General features: G+C 44.5%; 1 protein-coding gene across 2 annotated transcripts; it reads left to right on the forward strand.

The window, feature by feature from the left end:
- Positions 1–1,392: 1,392 nt before the first annotated feature.
- Positions 1,393–21,861, forward strand: MXD4 (MAX dimerization protein 4). 2 transcript variants are annotated; one of them, XM_053387761.1, is made up of 6 exons: positions 1,393–1,696; positions 2,051–2,138; positions 10,558–10,587; positions 13,574–13,688; positions 14,002–14,161; positions 19,849–21,861. In XM_053387761.1, exons 1-6 carry the CDS (start codon positions 1,633–1,635, stop codon positions 19,989–19,991), a joined length of 600 nt encoding a protein of 199 aa, XP_053243736.1. In that variant the 5' UTR covers positions 1,393–1,632; the 3' UTR covers positions 19,992–21,861. The 2 variants fall into 2 exon arrangements, with proteins under 2 accessions (XP_053243736.1, XP_053243737.1); XM_053387762.1 differs by lacking the exons at positions 1,393–1,696; positions 2,051–2,138 and adding an exon at positions 2,156–3,193.
- Positions 21,862–22,128: the final 267 nt, after the last annotated feature.

Genomic DNA, 22,128 nt, shown 5'->3' on the forward strand with positions numbered 1-22,128 from the left:
CCCAGCATCAGGGTCTTTTCCAGGGAGTCTTCTCTTCTCATGAGGTGGCCAAAGTATTGGAGCCTCTGCTTCAGGATCTGTCCTTCCAGTGAGCACTCAGGGCTGATTTCCTTCAGAATGGATAGGTTTGATCTTCTTGCAGTCCATGGGACTCTCAAGAGTCTCCTCCAGCACCAGAATTCAAAAGCATCAATTCTTCGGCGATCAGCCTTCTTTATGGTCCATACATCACTTCCATACATCACTACTGGGAAAACCATAGCTTTAACTATACGGACCTTTGTTGGCAAGGTGATGTCTCTGCTTTTTAAGATGCTGTCTAGGTTTGTCATTGCTTTTCTCCCAAGAAGCAGGCGTCTTTTAATTTCGTGGCTGCAGTGATCGTGGAGCCCAAGAAAGTAAAATCTCTCACTGCCTCCATTTCTTCCCCTTCTATTTGCCAGGAGGTGATGGGACCAGTGGCCGTATAGGAACTCAAGATTTGCTGTTCTTCATAGTCATTTTCTGGAAGACCATGGGGTGAAGGTGAGGAGGGTGCTTCATGTTAACTTATATTTACAGTACAGTGGTACCTCAGGTTAAGTACTTAATTCGTTCCAGAGGTCTGTTCGTAACCTGAAACTGTTCTTAACCTGAAGCACCACTTTAACTAATGGAGCTTCCTGCTGCCGCTGCACCGCAAGAGCACGATTTCTGTTCTTATCCTGAAGCAAAGTTCTTAACCTGAAGCACTGTTTCTGGGTTAGCAGAGTCTGTAACCTGAAGCGTATGTAACCCGAGGTACCACTATACTAAAATGCGGGGTTTTTTTGTATGTCACTATATATTTTTATTGTGTCCCTATATCAGTATGAAATAGTTTATTCTACGCTTTTAACCCCTTCCATGCACCAATTAGACCAGAGCACGCTGGTTATCCCCGAGGCTAATTTCCCCCCCATCAGGGCGGCCACGGCCTCGACGGTTCCGCCCGCTCGCTTCCTTCACTGCGCAAGCGCGCCCAGCTGTGCTCCCGGCACCGCCCTCTCCCATCCCAAACTGAGGCGCCGCCTCCCGCGAAGGCGTTCAACTTCAAAGCTCATTTGCATGGGCTCCCCGTGCCCAATCACTGGCCGCCGCCTGTTTTGCATGTAGCCCGGCCGGCCACTCACAGAGCCGGGGGGCCGGGCTACCACGTGCTGTTGCTAAGCTTCGGCTTCTGAAGTTGTTGCTATAGTCGCCGGCCTATCAGGGGGCGAGGCTCTTGATCTGTCAACATTCTCTGCGCCGGAGGGAGGGAGGGCGGGCAGCTGGTTGGGTTGTGTGCGTGTTTTTTCCCCCTTCCTTCCTTCCCCCTCCCACCCACCTCGCCTCTGATTGGCTCCGCGATGTCTCAGGACCCTGCGGGTGACGCTATCGACTGGCCCAGCCAGCCGTCCGTCAGCTGGGAAAGTAATATGCTCAAAGTGTGGGGGTTTGTAGACTTGGGCTCAGAGAGCAACACTTTGGAGGAGCCTCCCTGCGCGCGCTTGTGAGCTCCCGAGTCCGGGGAAAAAAACACCCAAACCATTGCTAATTGCTACTATTGCTGTTATTGCTTTTTTTCCCTTCCTTGCTGCTTAAATTGCAAAAAAAAAGCAAAAGGCTGTGAAAATGGAGTGGAATTCCCTGCTGATGCTGCTGGAAGCTGCCGAATACTTGGAAAGGCGAGAGAGAGGTACATACAGCAAGATTCGCTGCAAAAGTTGAGGGGCTCCCACCCCAGGGCTGCGATGCACCCCATTTATTTATTTTTTTTAAAAAAGTCACCTTGGGTGGGGGTGGGGAGATGGGTTTGTTTTGTTGCAAAAAGGACTTGAAAAAGAAAAAGCCACGAAATGAAGGAAAATCTCCCCACCGTTGGTCTGGTGGCGCTGCAGGTCCGCCTTTGCTCCCTTCTCTCCCTTTGCAACTGCTTCCTCCCTTTGCAATAAGTTGCTTGCAACGTTTGCACAGGCAGCAGCAGCGGCAATACGCGGCAGTTGTCAGGAGCTCAGCTTTTGTGTGTCTTTTTGCCTCTTCCCCCAACCAGAAGCGGAGCACGGCTACGCCTCGGTGCTGCCCTTCGACAGCGGCTACGCCAGGAGGAAAAGCAAGGCCGGGAAGCCCCAGAGCAGCCGGTGAGTGCGGGGGGCTGCGATCCCCTACCCCCCACCCAAGAGCCCTCTGCTTAAATGCAGCTCTTCCCTCGGCCTTATTTATGGGTGGGCTGCATGTGTTTCTGCACTACAACTCCCATCATCCCTGGCCGCTGCTCCTGCTAGCTGAGGATGATGGGAGCTGTAGTCCGCCCACCACCTGATAGGACCCAGAGGCCGTGTTGATGCACTAGCACAAGGTATTTTGCAGCGACTTCAGCACCAGCACAGAAGCAGGAGGTCGCCATTTCCTTCTGCCGACCCCTCTTTTCTGGGCTGGGTTTATGCTTCGGTCTCTCCTGAAGAAGCTGCCACGCGTACAGCGGGGGTTCCTTTCTCCCAGGCAACCTCCACTGGATGCTACCCAACCCCAACCCCGCAGTCCCCTTTTGTTCCTTGGCTCCAGGGATTTCGACTTGGGCGAGGGCAGGATCGCTAACACCCCAAAATTGCCAACTTCAGTTTTCAAAAGCAGGTGCCTTGGGGGGGGGGGAATGAAAAGCAGGAAAGTCGAACCTGCTGAACTTTTTTTAAATTGCAAGAATAAGCAGCGCAGCGATCTTTGATTAGCTTTCTCAAATACAAAAAGGTGTTTCAGCGCACAGATCCTTCTGAACAATCTTGGGAACTGCGGTGTTAAAAGTATCTTGCGAGTTTCAGTTACAGGTGCATCAAAACTGCACTTTGTGCATCTTTTCCTTTGCAAATTTTGTCACCTGTTCCTTCGGGTCGAGTGCTGGTAATACAGGTTGAATTGGTTGCCACCCCGACTGGTCTGTTTCGCAACATTGTTGATCGCATGTAAGCTTGAGCTTTGAAAAACTGCATTAAAAATAAAAAGTAAAATGTTATCAGGCAGTTATAACAAAAACTAATCTGTATAAAGCTGTGTCCTCTGAGGTCTGCATCTTAATGATCATGCCAGCCCCGCTGCTACCACATACCACACTTGTAAGCCTCCGTGTTTGTTTGTTTTTTGCTTTTTTTTGCATGCTTAACCTGGAAGTGATTTCCACTGGATTCAGTGGGACTTGCAGGTGAGATTCTGCATGGTCTCTATAAAAAGTACAACTTAATAGATGCACTAAGAGAGTAGCAAGGTGGGAGGACGCTGTAAGATTAGCATAAATGGAGTTATTTAATATTTCCTTGCATCTCCTTATATTTGTCCAGGTTTATAAAGGTAAAGGGACCCCTGACCATTAGGTCCAGTCATGGCCGACTCTGGGGTTGCGGCGCTCATCTCGCTTTATTGGCCGAGGGAGCCGGCGTACAGCTTCCGGGTCATGTGGCCAGCAGGACTAAGCCGCTTCTGGCGAACCAGAGCAGCGCACGGAAACGCCGTTTACCTTTCCGCCGGAGCGGTACCTCTTTATCTACTTGCACTTTGACGTGCTTTCGAACTGCTAGGTTGGCAGGAGCAGGGAGCGATCAACGGGAGCTCACCCTATCAAGGGGATTTGAACCGCCGACCTTCTGATCGGCATGTCCTAGGCTCTGTGGTTTAACCCACAGCGCCACCCGCGTCCCTATCCTGGTTTATAATGACACATGATTAAAAGTGTATCCCGGGGGCTCTGAGTGCTTTACCCTGAGCTTTCCTGCTCTGCTTAACTGGATGTGTGCCTGGATAGAGTGGGATGGTGCCTTTATTCTTTGCTTGTTCTATATACAGTAAGTGTTTGAAAAGGGAGTTTCATCTGGCCGTTTATACTGGTTGTTGAAGAGAGCGCCAGGGAGGCCTTGGAAGCAGGAGCTTGTGAAGCACAAACTACTCATACACACCTTCAAACCCCACCTGTTTTGCAGACTCAGCAGATTTGTCTGGCTTGCCCCAAACAAAGTCCAGGACACCCTGTGTTTTAAAGAACGTGCCTGCTTCTTCCTTGACTTCCTGAAATACCCATTCATTGTTCTTGATGCCCTCCTTTGCTTATCCTTCTCTTTGTTCATGCAAAGTATCATCTTGGAGTGAGAGAAAAAACTACCTACAAAGGAATCTGAAATAATCGCAAGCGCTCGCCGTATCAGACAAGCTTCTCAGTCGCTTGCAGCCAAGAAAACGTTGCAATATAACTGAAATCAGGAATGAGTCTAGTGACATTTCAATGCATTTTTATTACTATAGCCAATTAGATACTTAAGGCACCACAATATATCTGTATTGCAACATTTAATATACAATTAAATGCAGGGCTCCTTTCAACTCATACGAGCCCTGTCACATTATATCACAGGCCTCTCTGGTCCAGATCCTGTTTCTCACATTAACTACCCAGATGACTCTAAGAAGCCTACAAAAAAAAACATGAAAGCACTTGTTGTTGTTGTTTAGTCATCTTAGTCGTGTTCGACTCTCCATGACCCCATGGACCAGAGCATGCCTTGGAAACTCTCACTTTCTTCTCAAAGCTTCTCCTTTTTTAGGTCCATGGAGTTTTCTTGGCAAAATACTGGAGTGGATTGCCAGTTCCTTTCCCGGGTGGATCACATTTAGTCTAAACTCTCGGCTATGACCTGTCTGTCTTGGGTGTCTGTCTGCACAGCATAGCTCATAGCTTCTCTGAGTTATTCAAGCCCCTTCGCCACGACAAGGCAGTGATCCATCCCCTAATATTGCCCCTCCCAGAATCAAAATTAAGTACCCAGTTTTCTTAACCTTGTCACAAACCATCTCTGGGTTCAGGGGTGCCAACTATGGTGGACTCTGGATGCCTGAGCCCCCACCAAATTTTTGTTGTGGATGCTCAGGTACCCACACCTTAGGGTTACCCACGCAACTTCTAAGGTCTCGCACTGGGCACCCATAACCTGGGACCCAAGTCGGCTCCCCTGTCTGGGTTCAAAGACACAGCAGCAGATGAAAGTTTTAGCCATCAGAAAGGAACATTGTTTTTTACTTTGTAGTTGGATCAACTCAAAAAATATGATGTCGAATTTTGTTTCTGGAAGTCCACCTTGTAGATGCTGGAAGACTTTAAAGGAAGAACCCTGGGAGCGAACTCTCCTCAGCCACAGCCAGCATGGCAAATGGTCAGGGTTGGCAACAGTTGTAGTCCAACAACAGTTCAGTCACCCTGATACAGACAGTTGTTTCACTTTCAAGAAATAGAATGCACAGCCTCAAGAAATTCGAAGTCTCTTCTGTGCATAGCAGGGTCACCGTTTCAGATTAGGGAGGTGGGTGGAATTCTCGGCAGGCAGGGTTTTCAATATATTCAGAGTTAAATACCCCGTTGCATTTTTGTGCTTCATAAAAGCGGCAACGGTGTAATAATGTCAAACGCATAATTTAGATGTTCCGTATAGATCCATAAAAGGTTGCCCCAATGTACCTTCATAAAAAGAAAAAACTGCAACGAGAGGGACTGAACAAAATGGGTGCACTTCTCCCTGCTTCAAATTAATCTTTCCAGCCCTTAATTAATCTGTATTGTTTGCTGATGCTCAACACTGGTGCATGCAAGAAATTGTGGTTTGGGGGCCAATATTATTCATTTAGCAATACTGAAGAAGAATAAGCCCTACCTTTCGTTTCCTAACACGAAACACTCGAGGGGGCTAACATCACAAGGAAATGCAAGGTTGAGAACCTTGTCCTTCATTTGCAAATGCCACATTTGCTTCTTTCGTACACCATTTTGTGGAACTAGAAGACTAGGGTAGGAATAACCTCACCGTGTGAAATTTCTCATGGGAAGTCGCTGAGTACAAGGGTCCCCTCATGGTCTGCAACCGAATAATCCTGAAGAGGCAGAGCTGCCATGGGATTGCCCAGGTAGAGCGATGGAAGCTATATATAACAAACAAATCTGAATTAAACCGCAGTAGGATGAGGGTTCATGCAAATTCATCATGCGAAAGGCTGGGCTGGATGAATCCCAAGCCGGAGGTAAGATTGCCGGAAGAAATATCAACTATCTCAGATATGCAGATGACACAACCTTGATGGCAGAAGGTGAGGAGGAATTAAAGAACCTTTTAATGAGGGTGAAAGAGAAGAGCGCAAAATATAGTCTGAAGCTCAACATCAAAAAAATGAAGATCATGGCCACTGGGCCCATCACCTCCTGGCAAATAGAAGAGGAAGAAATGGAGGCAGTGAGAGATTTTACTTTCTTGGGCTCCATGATCACTGCAGATGGTGACAGCAGTCACGAAATTAAGAGACGCCTGCTTCTTGGGAGAAAAGCGATGGCAAACCTAGACAGCATCTTAAAAAGCAAAGACATCACCTTGCCAACAAAGGTCCGTATAGTTAAAGCTATGGTTTTCCCAGTAGTGATGTATGGAAGTGAGAGCTGGACCATCAAGAAGGCTGATCGCTGAAGAATTGATGCTTTTGAATTATGGTGCTGGAGGAGACTCTTGAGAGTCCCATGGACTGCAAGAAGATCAAACCTCTCCATTCTTAAGGAAATCAGCCCTGAGTGCTCACTGGAAGGGCAGATCGTGAAGTTGAGGCTCCTGAAAGATGGAGGGCACAAGGAGAAGGGGACAACAGAGGACGAGATGGTTGGATAGTGTTCTTGAAGCTACCAGCATGAGTTTGACCAAACTGCGGGAGGCAGTGGAAGACAGGAGTGCCTGGCGTACTCTGGTCCAAGGGGTCACAAGAGAGTCGGACACGCCTAAACGACTAAACAACAACAACAGGATGAGGGTTGCAGGTTAAGCAGCAAATCATGGGCTGGGTATTCCAGTCCTGACCCATCAAAGAAATTGAAATGTCATTGGAGAGGCAAGCTCATTGGCAGTAGATTGAGCATCCGCAGCAGTATTGTTCTCTGTGTTACACAATTTGCTTTTCTGCCTTTCTAACTTGGGCGAACACAGTTCACACATCCGATGAAGCTGACTTCAATTCAAAAAAGCTTCCGCCATATTAAATTTGGCACCACCAGACTGTTGTTTTTGCTGCAGCGACCTAACAAGGCTACCCCTCTGGAAAGCATATTTCTGCCAGCCATGGAGCTTTTAAAGACACAGGAGCGCTGTCGAGAAAAAGGAGGCATTTCTCAGAATAGGAATAGGGGACTTCAGATCCAGCGGCCAATTGTGGCCCTCCCGGCCGCTCTGTCTGGCCCTCTGAACCCACCCTTCTGAAACCCACTCCTCCCCAGCCCTGCATCCTCCTTGAGTGTTCTCCTCTGGCTGGGTTTCATCCTTAGACCTCTTCTCTGCCTGGGTAGTGCACAGAAACGGGTATGCGGTCTTGTGTAGAAACAAGCTTACTCTGCAAAGATAACCTTCTGCATTCATTGCTCTGCCCATTTTTGGCGCTGTGGGTTAAACCACAGAGCCCTAGGACTTGCTGATCAGAAGGTTGGCGGTTCGAATCCCTGTGATGGGGTGAGCTCCCGTTGCTCGGTCCCTGCTCCTGCCAACCTAGCAGTTCGAAAGCACGTCCAAGTGCATGTAGATAAATAGGTACTGCTCCGGCGGGAAGGTAAACGACGTTTCCGTGCGCTGTTCTGGTTCACCAGAAGCGGCTTAGTCATGCTGGCCACATGACCCGGAAGCTGTACGCCGGCTCCCTCAGCCAATAAAGCGAGATGAGCGCCACAACCCCAGAGACGGCCACGACTGGACCTAATGGTCAGGGGTCGCTTTACCTTTACCTTTAATGGCATGGAAGGTTGCTGAGAAGGTTTCAACCCTCAGCTTGAAAAGGTTACCCCTACCTTAGAGTAAGCTAACCACAGGAAAACAAGCAAGGGAGAAAGAGGCAGATACTATTATTATTATTATTATTATTATTATTATTATTATTATTATTACTACTACTATTATTACTATTTCTATTACTATTTATTTATTTATTTATTTATTTATTATGGAAAGCACTCAGCTGAACGCATTTTGGTGGGACTCATGCTCTGTCTCATAATCCATTGATGTTCCAGACTATATAGCTCAGGCATTTCTGCATTTTCCTACAAAATTAACAATGTTGACTCTCCTCCCTTGATAGGTAGCAGCCTTAAAAATTGCACCGATAGAATAAGGCACTGGCTTGCTAACGGAGAGCTTGAGGCTAAAGCTGTGTTTTGATATTGTAAATTGCTCTGTGATCTTCGGGCGAAGGGTGGTATCAGCTTTTTATGCCGTGATTTTTTAAATTAAAAAACAAATCCTTATTGTGACTTGAGAGGTATTTTATTTTATTTTATTTTTATTTAGGTCTGCCATGATCTAAGTGTGCAATAACATGTGGAATCAGTAACAGTCTTCAGACGGTTGAGATTTTCAGATAGTGGCCGCCTTAGTTACTAGTAAAGGTAAAGGTAAAGGTACCCCTGCCCGTACGGGCTAGTCTTGCCAGACTCTAGGGTTGTGCGCCCATCTCACTCAAGAGGCCGGGAGCCAGCGCTGTCCGCAGACACTTCCGGGTCACGTGGCCAGCGTGACAAAGCTGCATCTGGCGAGCCAGCGCAGCACACGGAACGCCGTTTACCTTCCCGCTAGTAAGCGGTCCCTATTTATCTACTTGCACCCGGGGGTGCTTTCGAACTGCTAGGTTGGCAGGCGCTGGGACCGAGCAACGGGAGCGCACCGCGCCGCGGGGATTCGAACCGCCGACCTTTCGATCGGCAAGTCCTAGGCGCTGAGGCTTTTACCCACAGCGCCACCCGCGTCCCTTGCGCCACCCGCGTTACTAGCCGATACTAATAATACGCCACTAGATTTTGTGACTGTCACGAGCTGCGGTCGTAAAGAACCTCCTGGCATCTGTTTACTGAGTTGATGTGGAGGGGGAAGAAAGGATTAACGAAAGCATGGTGGACAGGTTAGACTAAGCTCTTGCAATGTCTGAGGAGAAGAGCTAAATGTTTCGACAGGATGGATAAAGGGAGTAGGGACAAAATCCGGGACTTGAGCAAATAAATGATTGGCAGACAGGGCCAAAGGGGTGGCCAAAGAAAAGGTGAGGTGGGGACTAGCTTACACATGGTTAGGGTTAGCGATTTCGCTGCTCGGCTTGTGTGCCAGTAAAAGTTTCATATAGTACTCAGTTGCGCTGCTGCCGCCTGTCTCCTTCGCAAACAGCCTGACCCAAAGAATTTGCCTTTTAAATTTCTTAGCCACCTTTCTCAGAAACCACCCAAGGTCAAATTACAGGAAGATGAAATCCTGAAAACATGTTTCAAACCACAAACGGTAAAAATAACAAATCCATATGATACTAAAAGGACACTTCCCCGTCAAAGTTAGCAAAATCAAAACCAGCAGAACATACAGTTAACCTAAACAAAACAAAAAATGAAAGGTCTTTAAAAACAACCCCAATCACTTGCCTTCAGATGCCTGAAGAGACATTTGGTGGGCTTTGCTGGGAGAGCATTCCACAGACCAGTGGAGGGGCCACAACCCAAAAGCCCCTGCCCCCCTGTTGCCGCTTTGTGAGCCTCTCTGAGGTAACAGGCGAAAGTGGGAAGTTTCTCCCAGCCTCTCTCTTAAACTGTCCGGTTTTGGAACTGTGAAATGATGGGCCTTCCCACCATAACAGAGCAAATGTTCTCTTGATAACAGTTGCAGTGACATAGGCTGTGTCTTGTGCCTCTTGTCCAAAGTAGGATCTGCCACATAACAGACTCACGTTGCCAGACATTAGTTCATCTGTTCCCAAAGGAACATGAGAGCATTCTTCTGCTGATCATACGGCTTAAGTGTACTACATTTGGCATTTACTGTAGAAAACATGGTGCCCCCCAAATGCTGTTGGGAAGCAGCTTCCATCAGCTCTGACATTGGTCATGCCGGCTGGGTCCAAAGGCAGCTGTGGTCCAGAAACATCTGGGGGCACCATTGCTCCTACAATAGCTAACTGCCATAAGCAATACAGTGGTACCTCGGGTTACATACGCTTCAGGTTACAGACTCCGCTAACCCAGAAATAGTGCTTCAGGTTAAGAACTTGGCTTCGGGATGAGAACAGAAATCGTGCTCCAGCGGCGCGACAGCAGCAGGAGGCCCCATTAGCTAAAGTGGTCCTTCAGGTTAAGAACAGTTTCAGGTTAAGAACGGACCTCCGGAACGAATTAAGTACTTAACCTGAGGTACCACTGTAGTGCTGTTTAAGAGACATGTGGCCTGCAGACTTCAGTCCTACAAAACCATCTTCCTTTTTCTTTTTTTTTACTATTTTGTATGCGGAGGGGTTATTTAATTTTGTGAAGTGTGAAATATAAAAATCCCAACCAGATTCAAGGTTGAGCCTTGGGGGAGAAAATAAGATGTGCTAATAGTGTTCTGGATATGTCAAAATAGGTCCCTAAGATATTTTTTTTAATGGATTTCTGACAGGAACTGATTGAAAGTGCATTGTTTTATTTGAATTTCGGGTTATTAGCAAGTAAAACTCTATAATATATCATACTTTCTGTTGTTGTTTCTATAGGTCTTCACATAATGAACTAGAAAAGCATAGGTAAGTAGTACGAATCAAACAGAACCAGTACGGACACTAGTATTCTGCCGTGGCACAATCCTGCAAGAGAAACATTTTTAAATTGGAAATAACAGGGAATTATATCTGTTTAACTCGTGTTTATTTTATGAAAGTGTTTGCTGTCAAGTTCCAACCACTCGTTTTCAGAAACAGGCATCTAAACGTTGAACTAAACTATGTGAATAATGCTGTTTATACTTAAGGTTTCAATGACATTAAAATATTTCTGAATCTGTCTACTGTAGCTCTTAAGGGGCACGTTCCTGGCTAATAATTGGCAGCTATGTTGCTTGCTGGAGCATCAGAAACAAATGGCACCTTTCCACAGACACTAGAAAAGTAAGGCAGTGCCTAGCGACTACAGAGAGCCGAGAGAGAAATTGCACATGGTTTCTCACCTCTGACAACAGAACTTCCTACAGGCTGTCTATAGAAGCACCAGAAAGTTTGAGCAGTTAACAGGGTAGGCAGACAGGGCATTTGCAATGCATTCTTCCAGCAAGGGCAGACATTGAGCTGGAGAAATAGGGCTGGAGTGAGGAGAAAGGGAGAGAATCAGTGCAACAAATTGCCTCCCCGTATTGGTGCTGGGCTCCTGGATGTAGGGGCACACACAGTAGAGAATGGAATTTCGCTCCAGCAACTTGATTTCCCCCTCCAACTTAGTGCTAGCGCCCATGCTCCCCCCCCCCAAACACACGGGTCCCAGATTAAATAAACCAACCTGCTGTTCGTTGTAGTTGAGTCGTTTAGTCATGTCCGACTCTTCGTGACCCCATGAAGCAGAGCATGCCAGGCACTCCTGTCTTCCACTGCCTCCCGCAGTTTGGTCCAACTCATGTTCGTAGCTTTGAGAACACTGTCCAACCATCTCGTCCTCTGTCGTCCCCTTCTCCTTGTGCCCTCCATCTTTCCCAACATCAGGGCCTTTTCCAGGGAGTCTTCTCATGAGGTGGCCAAAGTATTGGAGCCTCAGCTTCAGGATCTGTCCTTCCAGTGAGCACTCAGGGCTGATTTCCTTCAGAATGAATGGATTTGATCTTCTTGCAGTCCATGGGACTCTCAAGAGTCTCCTCCAGCACCATAATTCAAAAGCATCAATTCTTCGGCGATCGGCCTTCTTGATGGTCCTGCTCTCACTTCCATACATCACTACTGGGAAAACCTGCTGTTCACTGGAGCTCAAATAAAAAGGCACCAGTAGGCTGGTGCTTGTGTGCTGGCTGTCCCACTCATTCACTCACTCACTCACTCACTCACTCACTCACAACTCTTTCTGTTTCAGCAGGAGGCAGGGCAAAGGCAGCAGCAGACAGTACACAGAAGGCATGCTCCGAACAAGAGCAGAGCCTCCTGCAACCTGGATCTCAAACCCTGCTGCTGTCAGTCTGTGCAAGCTCAGTGGAGCAACAGCCAAAGGCATGGCCCGCTAATTGGAATGCCGTGACCCTCACCCTGTTCCCTATGTTCAGTGTGTGGCTATATTAGACGCTAATCCTTGCATCCTGGTGGGGTTGAAATGCAAGTCTGCAAGATCGTAGGGTCCAGATGCCCTAGAAAAACGCTGTTTTTGAAAAGTAAAACATCTGCCTGGAGATGGGTAGAAAGGACCAGGCCATAACATTGTTGATTGATTGATTGATTGATTGATTGATTGGCAGATATAGAGAGTTTCTAGGTGGAAATCGAAGGGTATCGATCAGGGCCGTCTTGAGCATATGTGCTGCTGGTGTGCAAAGATGCGCCTCCAAATGTAGTTTAAGGTAAAGGGACCCCTGACCATTAGGTCCAGTCGTGACCAACTCTGGGGTTGCTGCGCTCATCTCGCTTTATTGGCCGAGGGAGCCGGCGTACAGCTTCCGGGTCATGTGGCCAGCATGACTAAGCCACTTCTGGCGAACCAGAGCAGCGCACGGAAATGCCGTTTACCTTCCCGCCGGAGCAGTACCTATTTATCTACTTGCACTTTGATGTGCTTTCGAACTGCTAGGTTGGCAGGAGCAGGGACCGAGCAACAGGAGCTCACCCCGTCACGGGGATTCGAACCACTGACCTTCTGATCAGCAAGTCCTAGGCTCTGTGGTTTAACCCACAGCACCACCCAGTTTAGCTGCCCCCAAATTAACTTTTATTGAGCGTTTTTTGGAATGGGGGAAGCCAAAGTTGTTGAGCTTTGGGGAGAGGGGAATTGCTCACCTGTAACAACGACGCAGCAAAAAAAATTGATATTTGATGCTACGGACTAACAGAGCGACGGAGGAGGGGAGTGGGGACTTTTGCTCCGTTGCTTTTCACTGCCACCGATCGAGAGGGACCAGTATACAGTAGGTATACAATTGGCGCCCGCCAGAATTTGGCACCCGGGTGCCCGGCACTCCTTGCACCCCCTGGTAAAGACGGCCCTGGTATCAGTGTAGGAAGGGCAGGAGAGAGTGGCTTTGAGATTTTGGGTAAATGCTTAGCGATTTCCCCCTGGGCTCTGCCCTAGCAACCCCAATAAGTCTTCCCTGATACCAATCAATTTCTGAGCAGTCGGGGGGTCTTCACAGGTTCTTATTATAACTGTCAATATGTCATTTAGCTTTTAGTCCAGGGGAAGCTTCCACGAGCCCTTGTTGCATTGTCTCCTCTGCCTCTTAACATTCTGTGTCCTTCTAGTGTGTTGAGTCTTTTACACGGTGCCAGCTGCCCTGGAAATCAAAACAGGATATAAATATGTTAAAACAAAGAGTGTGACAGTTGGGGGCGGGGGAACTATGACGAGAAAAAGTGGGTTTGATGCTTTGAACTTTGTTCATCAGATCTTTACAAGGATTGTCATTTTAGTGCTGGGATGAATGTCCTTTTTGCTTGTTTGAAGGTAGCATTGTGCAGAAATCCTAAAGTTATATGCTATCTATTGCACTCTAGTGAGCTAAAGTGCACTGTAACAACACTAAATGTGTTTGGGTTTTTTTCATTTCAGACGAGCTAAACTACGACTATATTTAGAAGAGTTAAAACAACTTGTCCCTTTGGGAGCAGATAGCACTAGACACACTACACTCAGTCTGCTGAAAAGAGCCAAGATGCATATTAAGGTAAAAAAAAGCAAGTTACCTTTTATTTTGTTTTACTTAAACAACAATCTGACACACACACACCCCTTTTTTTTTTTAGTGAGAGGGCGGGATTGCAGATTTCCTAATTTAAAAGGTGCTGCTCTTACTTAATGGTATAATTTTTTCAGTCTTCGATGCTGATGTGGTAGGTTAAAACCCAAATAATTTAGTGAATGGAGAACGTATCCACTTTTTAAACAGTTTTTTTTGTTTTTGTTTTTTAATGAGAGCACCGGATAATCAGTGCAGCCAGAATACTGTTTTTACTGTTAAAATTATTCTAACTCCATAGAAATTGGAAGAACAAGACCGGAAAGCTCTAAATATTAAAGAACAGTTACAGCGAGAACATCGATACCTCAAGCGCAGATTGGAACAGCTCTCCATGCAGGGCCTGGAACGAATTCGCACAGACAGCCTAGGATCAACAATATCTACGGATTCTGAGCAAGGTAGGGGGGGCCTAGAAGTCACCATGGGACTGTTAACTAAACTTAGGCTGTATATTTCTCTAGGGTATATACTGGGCATCCCAAAACAAGCATGTTTGTTAGAATGTCCAGCGCCGGAAGTAGAGACAGTTCAAAGCATAATAGTCAATTCTTTAAAAAACAATAAATGAGGCGAACGCTGTGGATGTACTGTAACTTGATTGCAGTAAGGCTTTTGACAAAAGTCTCCTATTATATTCTTGCAGAGAAGCTGGTAGAATGTGGGCTGGACAAGGTAACTGTTAGGTGGGTTTGTAGCTGGTTGATTGACTGAACCTACAGAGTACCCATTAATGGTTTCTCGTGACAAGTGGGGTGCTGCAGGTTCTGTCCTGGGTCTGTTGTTGTTCGACGACTTTATAAACGACTTGGATGAGGGGATGCTCATCAAATTCACAGATGACACCAAACTCGGAGGGGTAGCTAATGCCGCAGAAGACAGTATTAGGATTCAAGATTACCTTCACGGATTGGATTACTGGGCCAAAACAAATGAATTTCAGCAGGGACAGGCGACAGGTTCTGCACTTAGGCAGGAAGAACCAGCGGCCAAATGTAAGATGGAGGACATCTGCATTGCCAGTAGTACATGTGGAAAGGATCTAGGGGTCGGGAAGAAGATACTATAGCCATATTCATATCTATCTATATATATATTATTAATTTTAACATATTGATTATCATACATACAACAAAACTTCACTTCTTATTATACAATCTTTTTGGACTTCCATCAGCACCTCTGATGATCCACCATTCTTATCACTTCTTCTGCATTTCTTAAATTCATATTGCCTTTAATTATCTTAACTAACAATTCTCCTCTTTACCATTTTTGCAATGATCCAAATAATTCACCTTACAAAACTTCTTGCAAACCTACAAGCGTAATCTGATCGTCACAATTCCTTTTCAAATAGTCCGTAAATTTACACCAGTCTTCTGTGAATCTCTGGTCCCGCAGGTTTCGAATTCTTCCTGTTAATTTGTCTAATTCTGCATAGTCCATCAGTTTCATTCTCCATTCTTCTTTTGTCGGTAGTTCTTCTTGCTTCCAATTTTGTGCCAATAATATTCTCGCTGCCGTCATTGCATATAAAAATAATTTACAATCCTTTCTATTTATATCATCTCCTACAATGCCAAGTAAAAATGCTTCTGGTTTCTTAATAAATGTATATTTCAACATTTTTTTCATCTCATTACATATCATTTCCCAGAAGTTTTTCACTTTTTTACATTCCCACCACATATGATAAAAGGCTCCTTCTTTTTCTTTACATTTCCAACATTTATTGCTCACTTTATACATTTTAGCTAATTTAACAGGTGTAATATACCATCTATACATCGTTTTCATCACATTTTCTTTTAAGGCATATTCAAATATATAAAGGGCTGTCACACGGAGAATGGAGCAAGCTTGTTTTCCCCTGCTCTGGAGGCTAGGGCTTGAACTGAAGAAGAAGAGATTCCATCTAAACGCCAGGAATAACTTTCTGGTGGCAAGAACAGTTGGACAATGTAACAGACCCTTCTTGAAGTGGTGGACTCTCCTTCCTTGGAGGTTTCTCAGCAGAGGTTGGGTGGCCATCTGTCATGAACACTTTAGTTGAGATTCCTGCATTGCAGGGGGTTGGACTAGATGACCCTCAGGGTCCCTTCCAACTCTACAATATACGTCAATGACGTATCCATCCGATTCTGAGCACGGGTATTTTCAACTTCTGAGCCCCTCCGAGCCAAAGGCAGAAAGCCCAGCCAGCAGCCAAACGAAGCCTCAAGCTGTGGTTCCCACAGCGCAGCAACCCGGCAAAGGGGATGCAGCAAGGAAAACCACTGTCACCTCTCCGCTGGGAAGCGCTGAGCAAAGGCAAGTCCCCAGGCAACGCAGCCGATTTGATCAGCACATGGCATGCAAGCTCCACCCCCCAGTCGTTCTTAGACTCCTTACTGGGTGAGCAACGCAGCCAAGCAACACAGTTGGAGCCTCCCTCCTCCCTGGCCGGCAGGGAGGGAGCGAGAGGAGCTGCTTCCTTTGAAACCCGGGAAATTTACGGGACATCATCAATAAGGGAAAGCAGCGGGACACGGCGCTGGGATAAGGGAGTTTCCCGCCAAGTAAGGGACGGTTGACAGCTATGGACCAGAGGGGGCTTGGAACAGTTTTGTTTCTTGGTGTTCATGGGAAGTCAGAGCTTTGAGAGGGACTTGGAAAGAACCATTTCGGAAAGTCCTGCTGTATAGTTTGCAACCATTTTATTATCTGGCTTATAAGTGGAACTGGTCAAAATCCAGAATCAAATATTTAAGGATGTAAGATGAAAACAATGTGGCTTCAAAATAATAATAAAAATTTTTTGTGGAACACTTTTAAGCAGGCAGAAGATGATTGCCAGTAAACTGTCAGTCACTTGGTCTTTTATATTTTGCTTGGGCCAGTCAGCAATTTGGTGTAGGATGTTAGTCATAACGAAAGTAAATACGTGGGAGGATGTATGCAGCAGATGAAATATACAGTGCTTAAATTTGGATCCTGGGTTCTAACTACACATATCAAGTTGCTTTGTAATTACGAACAAAGCTTTTCAGCCCCAAATATTCAACAAAAAGAGACCTGAATCCCAGCTGGCAGTAAGCAGGATTCTTGATATCATGGTAGGATTTGCCAACCACCACTTCTTCTCCTCCATATTAGGCAGATTTCTGTATACAGTGGTACCTTGGTTCTCAAACCTAATTCGTTCCGGAAATCCGTTCCGAATCCAAAGCGTTCCAAAACCGAGGCGCGCTTTCCCATAGAAAGTAATGCAAAACAGATTAATCCGTTCCAGACCTTTAAAAACAACCCCGAAAACATCAATTTAACACGACCATTGAACTAGAAAATGAAAGCAATAATCAATGTACTGTACTATAAAATAAATAAGACAGTATTGTAGGTGATAAAAATTAAAATTAATTTTTTTTCTTACCTGCACTGATGATAGCCATCAACACAATCAATCAATCAGTAGCTGAACTGGGTTCCACACAGTCACAAAAACAAATCAACCGAAAAAGCCTCAAAAACAAAAAACACAAAATAAATATCAAAAACAAAAGCGCCAAATACAGTTTTTGAATTTAATCCATTCCGGAAGTCCATTTGACGTCTGAAATGTTGGAAAAACAAGGCGCAGCTTCAGATTGGTGCAGGCGCCCTAGAAACAATAGCCGACAGCTGCATTGGACATTCAGCTTCCAGAAAAACGTTCGAAAACTGGAAGATTCTGGGTTTTCGGAGTTTGAGAACCAAGGTACCACTGTATTTTTATTGCACCTTCTCAGTTTTTATCTTGCCTTGCCTTCCTATATAAGCTTTGGTGTGTCTTTTTGGTTTTGTTTGTTTTAAAAAGAAGTGCTTAGACTAATGTAATTTGAGTGTCTGAATGGAGACATGAACCATTACACAGGAAAGAGATAGGGTATATGGTTGTGTCTAAGAGACTGAGCTCTGGGTTGGCAAGCCCCTGGTTTGAATCTCGCTCTTCCTGTGAACTTGGAAAGGTTCCTTAGACAAGCCCTTTTCTCCCTGCCCCTGCAAATGCACATTTGCATCGTAGGAATAATAATGACCCGTCTTCTTGTTGTTGTTTAGTCGTTTAGTCGTGTCCAACTCTTCGTGACCCCATGAACCAGAGCACGCCAGGTACTCCTATCTTCCATTGCCTCCCGCAGTTTGGTCAAACTCATGCTGGTAGCTTCGAGAACACTATCCAACCATCTTGTCCTCTGTCGTCCCCTTCTCCTTGTGCCCTCCATCTTTCCCAACATCAGGGTCTTTTCCAGGGAGTCTTCTCTTCTCATGAGGTGGCCAAAGTATTGGAGCCTCAGCTTCAGGATCTGTCCTTCCAGTGAGCACTCAGGGCTGATTTCCTTAAGAATGGATAGGTTTGTACTTCTTGCAGTCCATGGGACTCTCAAGAGTCTCCTCCAGCACCAGAATTCAAAAGCATCAATTCTTCGGCGATCAGCCTTCTTGATGGTCCAGCTCTCACTTCCATACATCACTACTGGGAAAACCATAGCTTTTACTATACGGACCTTTGTTGGCAAGGTGATGTCTCTACTTTTTAAGATGCTGTCTAGGTTTGTCATTGCTTTTCTCCCAAGAAGCAGGCGTCTTTTAATTTCGTGGCTGCTGTCACCATCTGCAATGACCCGCCTTACAAAGTTGTAAATATTGCTACAGTGGTATCTTGTTTCTCGAACTTAATCTGTTCTGGGAGTCCGTTCGACTCCCAAAACCGTTCGAAAACCAAGGCGTGGCTTCAGATTGCCTGCGGGAGCTTCCTGCACTCAAGCAGAAGCCATGACGGACGTTCGGCTTCCGAAAAAGGTTCGCAAACCGGAACACTTACTTCCGGGTTTGCGGCATTCGGGAGCCGAATTTGTTCGACAACTAAGCCGTTCAGGAACCAAGGTCCCACTGTGTAGGAAGCCCTCTGAACACTCTATTTTTATTTTTTTTAAAGTTTTTATTATTAAACTAATTCAGCATTAATACACACATATTGCGAATATACAAGCATACAAACATACATTTCATACAATCCTTAAAGATGTTCAAACATACCTACACTCAGTCCCACAGATAATTCCTTTTCCCTTCACCATCCACCACCCCTCACCCCACCTTTGTGTTAGACTTCCAATCTACTAAATTGCAGTTTCTTTCCACTTCTATTGCTTTCTTTCACACACCTTTAACCTAATTTCATGCTTCTTTTTCTATTACACATTGTTATCCATCTTATTTAGTATTTCAGTATTTAAAACGGAACTTGTTTATTCTAATAGGAGTTCTGATTTTTCAATATGGTTTTGCAAGTATCCTTTAAACACCTTCCAGTCCCTGTCTATCTTCTCTTTTGAGATCCTTTCAATTTCTTCCATTGTTTTGGATATATTGTAATACTCCAATAATTTGGCAAGCCACTCTATTTTTGTCGGTATAATACCACTTTTTCAATTTTTCACAATCAGTAGCCTTGCGGCTACTGTTGCGTATAAATATAATGTCTTGTCTTCTTCCTGGTACTATTCCCAATAGAAAACCTTCTGGTGTTTTCCTAAATGAATATCTGAACATTTTTTTCATTTCGTTATATATGGTTTCCCAAAATTGTTTGATGTTTAAACAATTCCACCATATATGCATCATAGTACCTTTTCCAGTGTTGCATCGCCAGCAGACATCGCTACAATTTTTATTCATTTTTGCTATTCTTTCAGGTGTTAAATACCATCTATGTTGTATTTTGAGGTAATTTTCTTTCAATATATAACACATAGTGAATTTCATATCTTCTTTCCACAATTTTCCCCATTCTTCAAACATAATATTTTCCCCAGTATCTTGCACCCATTTAATCATGGATTCTTTAACCAGTTCATCCTTTGTTTCCCACTCTAAGATCAGATTATACAATAAGATATATAAGATATATTTTTTGATTTTTCTTGGTATTAAGTATTTATCGAATTTTGATATTTCTTATTCAAATCCTAACTTGAACGCTCTAAAGCACTGTATAAACATCAGATGGTTCAGTTCTGCTTGTCACAGTTTTGAAACTTCTGTCTTCTCTCCCGTTTCAATTTAGAAGTAGACATCGAAGGAATGGAATTCCCACCAGCTGAAATGGACAGTAGCAGAAGTCCCAGCGATGCGGAAGACAGTTTGCAAGGGAGCTCGAGCGACAGCGGCTACACACATTCGCACAGACTCAATGCCAGGCTTCTGTAGCGTCGAAGGGCACCGCTCAACTCAGGACGTTCTGACTAAAGCACTTACACGAAATATGCCGGACTGCCATTCTTTCAGAAAACCTCAGCCCACAGTAATCTGAAAGGAGGTTTCGTGCCCAGGGTTCGCCGAACGACGATTGGTATATTCAATAAATTGCAAATCATGTTTTTTTTCTACAAAATGTGATTAGATACACTTGCGGCTTAAAGTCCTTTATTGTAGCCATTGTACACACTGTTAGTTCTGGGTGTGTGTGTGTGCTTTAAAAAAATATTTTAAAATACAAAGTGGGCATAGCAAATATTTACACACGAAGATGGAGATTTTCTGTTAGCCACTCAAAAATGGGTTTGTCTCTGGCAATAGGAACTTCTGTAGCCGAAACGGCGCGTTAAAAGGCTCGTCCACAGTTCCGCTTGCCACAACAGTCTTTCCCAGGAAAACCTGCTTTTTACCGCTGAATCTGATTGGGATTTCTCTGAATTAAGAGTGGGTTTTCCAGGAGAAAGTGGCATGGCAAAGGCAAAACTGCTCAGACCATTTCTTTGCACAGGTCAAATGGAAGCGTGGACTTAACCCTAAATCTCTGCTCGTGGTTTGCTTGGGATCACCCCCTCGTTCTTTGGTTTCTGGCTATAGTGGACCAAGGATTGAAAAGTTAGTGGGGAGGATATACTTTTTAAAAAGTACATTATCATTTTACAAAAAAAAAAAAAAAAAACCAACAACTTTGGTTAGCAAATATTCCTATAGGAGAAGTTCTTTCGATATTTTTGAGACACACACACAAAAAATGTATATTCTCTTGATTTATCATCAAGCGTACTGTTCATCTTCAAAAGATGAGGGGAAAACTGATTCTAATCAGGACTTAATGTGCAATGACCCTAGCTTTCTATGTTTTTATAGTGACTTAACTCCGGAAAAAAATAAATCGTGTTTGCTTGCACATGTAAAAAAACAAAACACTCTGCTAACTTTTGAGGGTCAGGATTATTGTGCACAAAGATTAGTTGCCTCTCATTTGGTGATTTTTAGCAAGGGTTGTTTATTGTACTCATGTTTTTACTCTCCACGAAATGCGTTGACTGCGTATGTAGCACTCGGCCCTCAGGATTTTCATTTTTTGTATTTGCATTTATTCTTCCTGCCTTCTCAGACCGTGATTCTGATGATTGTGCCACATCCAAATGAGTGAATTCAGCAGAGGCGGCCCATGTCTGCAGCTGATACATATCATATATTATGATGCTTATCTAGTTCCTGTTTTAACTGATGGAAGTGTCAGGTGTACATTGCATTATGCATCTCCATTCAGGTCATTTTAGTCTCACGTAGTCAGATGGGACAAGCTGGATTGGGGCCAACACACTCTTTTTTTCTAATTGATTTTAATGTTTACCATTCAATATTTCAGTATTCTTCGTGAAGGATTCAGAGCTCGAATGAACCAGAGCTGGATTATCAAATAGTTGTTTAGAAGAAAGCAAAACTGTTTGTTTAAGGTTTTTTTTAAATATTATATTGCTTTCTACAGCTGCAAATACACTTAAATGGAAGGCATGGCTTTAAATTACAGTATTCATATTAAACCTTTTTCTTTCTTTCTTTTGTATACTATCATTGGAATTTGAATTCCTTACAAAATGCAAAGAAAATGCTGTAAAATTGCATCGTTTATTTAGCGTTCATCAATATGTTTAGAATATAATTACCCCGATTGTAGCAATACTGCAACCTTGCCTTTTAATACACTTTAAGCTTAGTGAAGTCATTAGAGTTTGGCTTGCTGGTAATTAAAAATGGACCAATCTTTGCATCGCTACTTTAAGGCCTTTTTTAAATAAATGAAAAAGATTAAAAGCTATATAGACTTTAGACATGTTATATTGCCTGTAAATACATTTCCTATTAAATACTCTGTATTATATTTTTCCTAACTCTTCCCATTTGCTCATATAGAGAAAGGGAATAGTAACATACCTGAATCGGAGTCTCAGGGACTCTTCACCTTAGTCAAATTGTGCCTTGGTGACCATTGATCTATTCCTTTTCCTTTCCTTTTTAAACCTTAGTGTGGTTACAGAAGCCCCAGTCAGCATGTTTGAGTGTATCATCTTGCTGAAGGTGAAGC

Source organism: Podarcis raffonei, chromosome 5 (genome assembly GCF_027172205.1).
Source record: "Podarcis raffonei isolate rPodRaf1 chromosome 5, rPodRaf1.pri, whole genome shotgun sequence".
NCBI classification, from domain to species: Eukaryota; Metazoa; Chordata; class Lepidosauria; order Squamata; family Lacertidae; genus Podarcis; species Podarcis raffonei.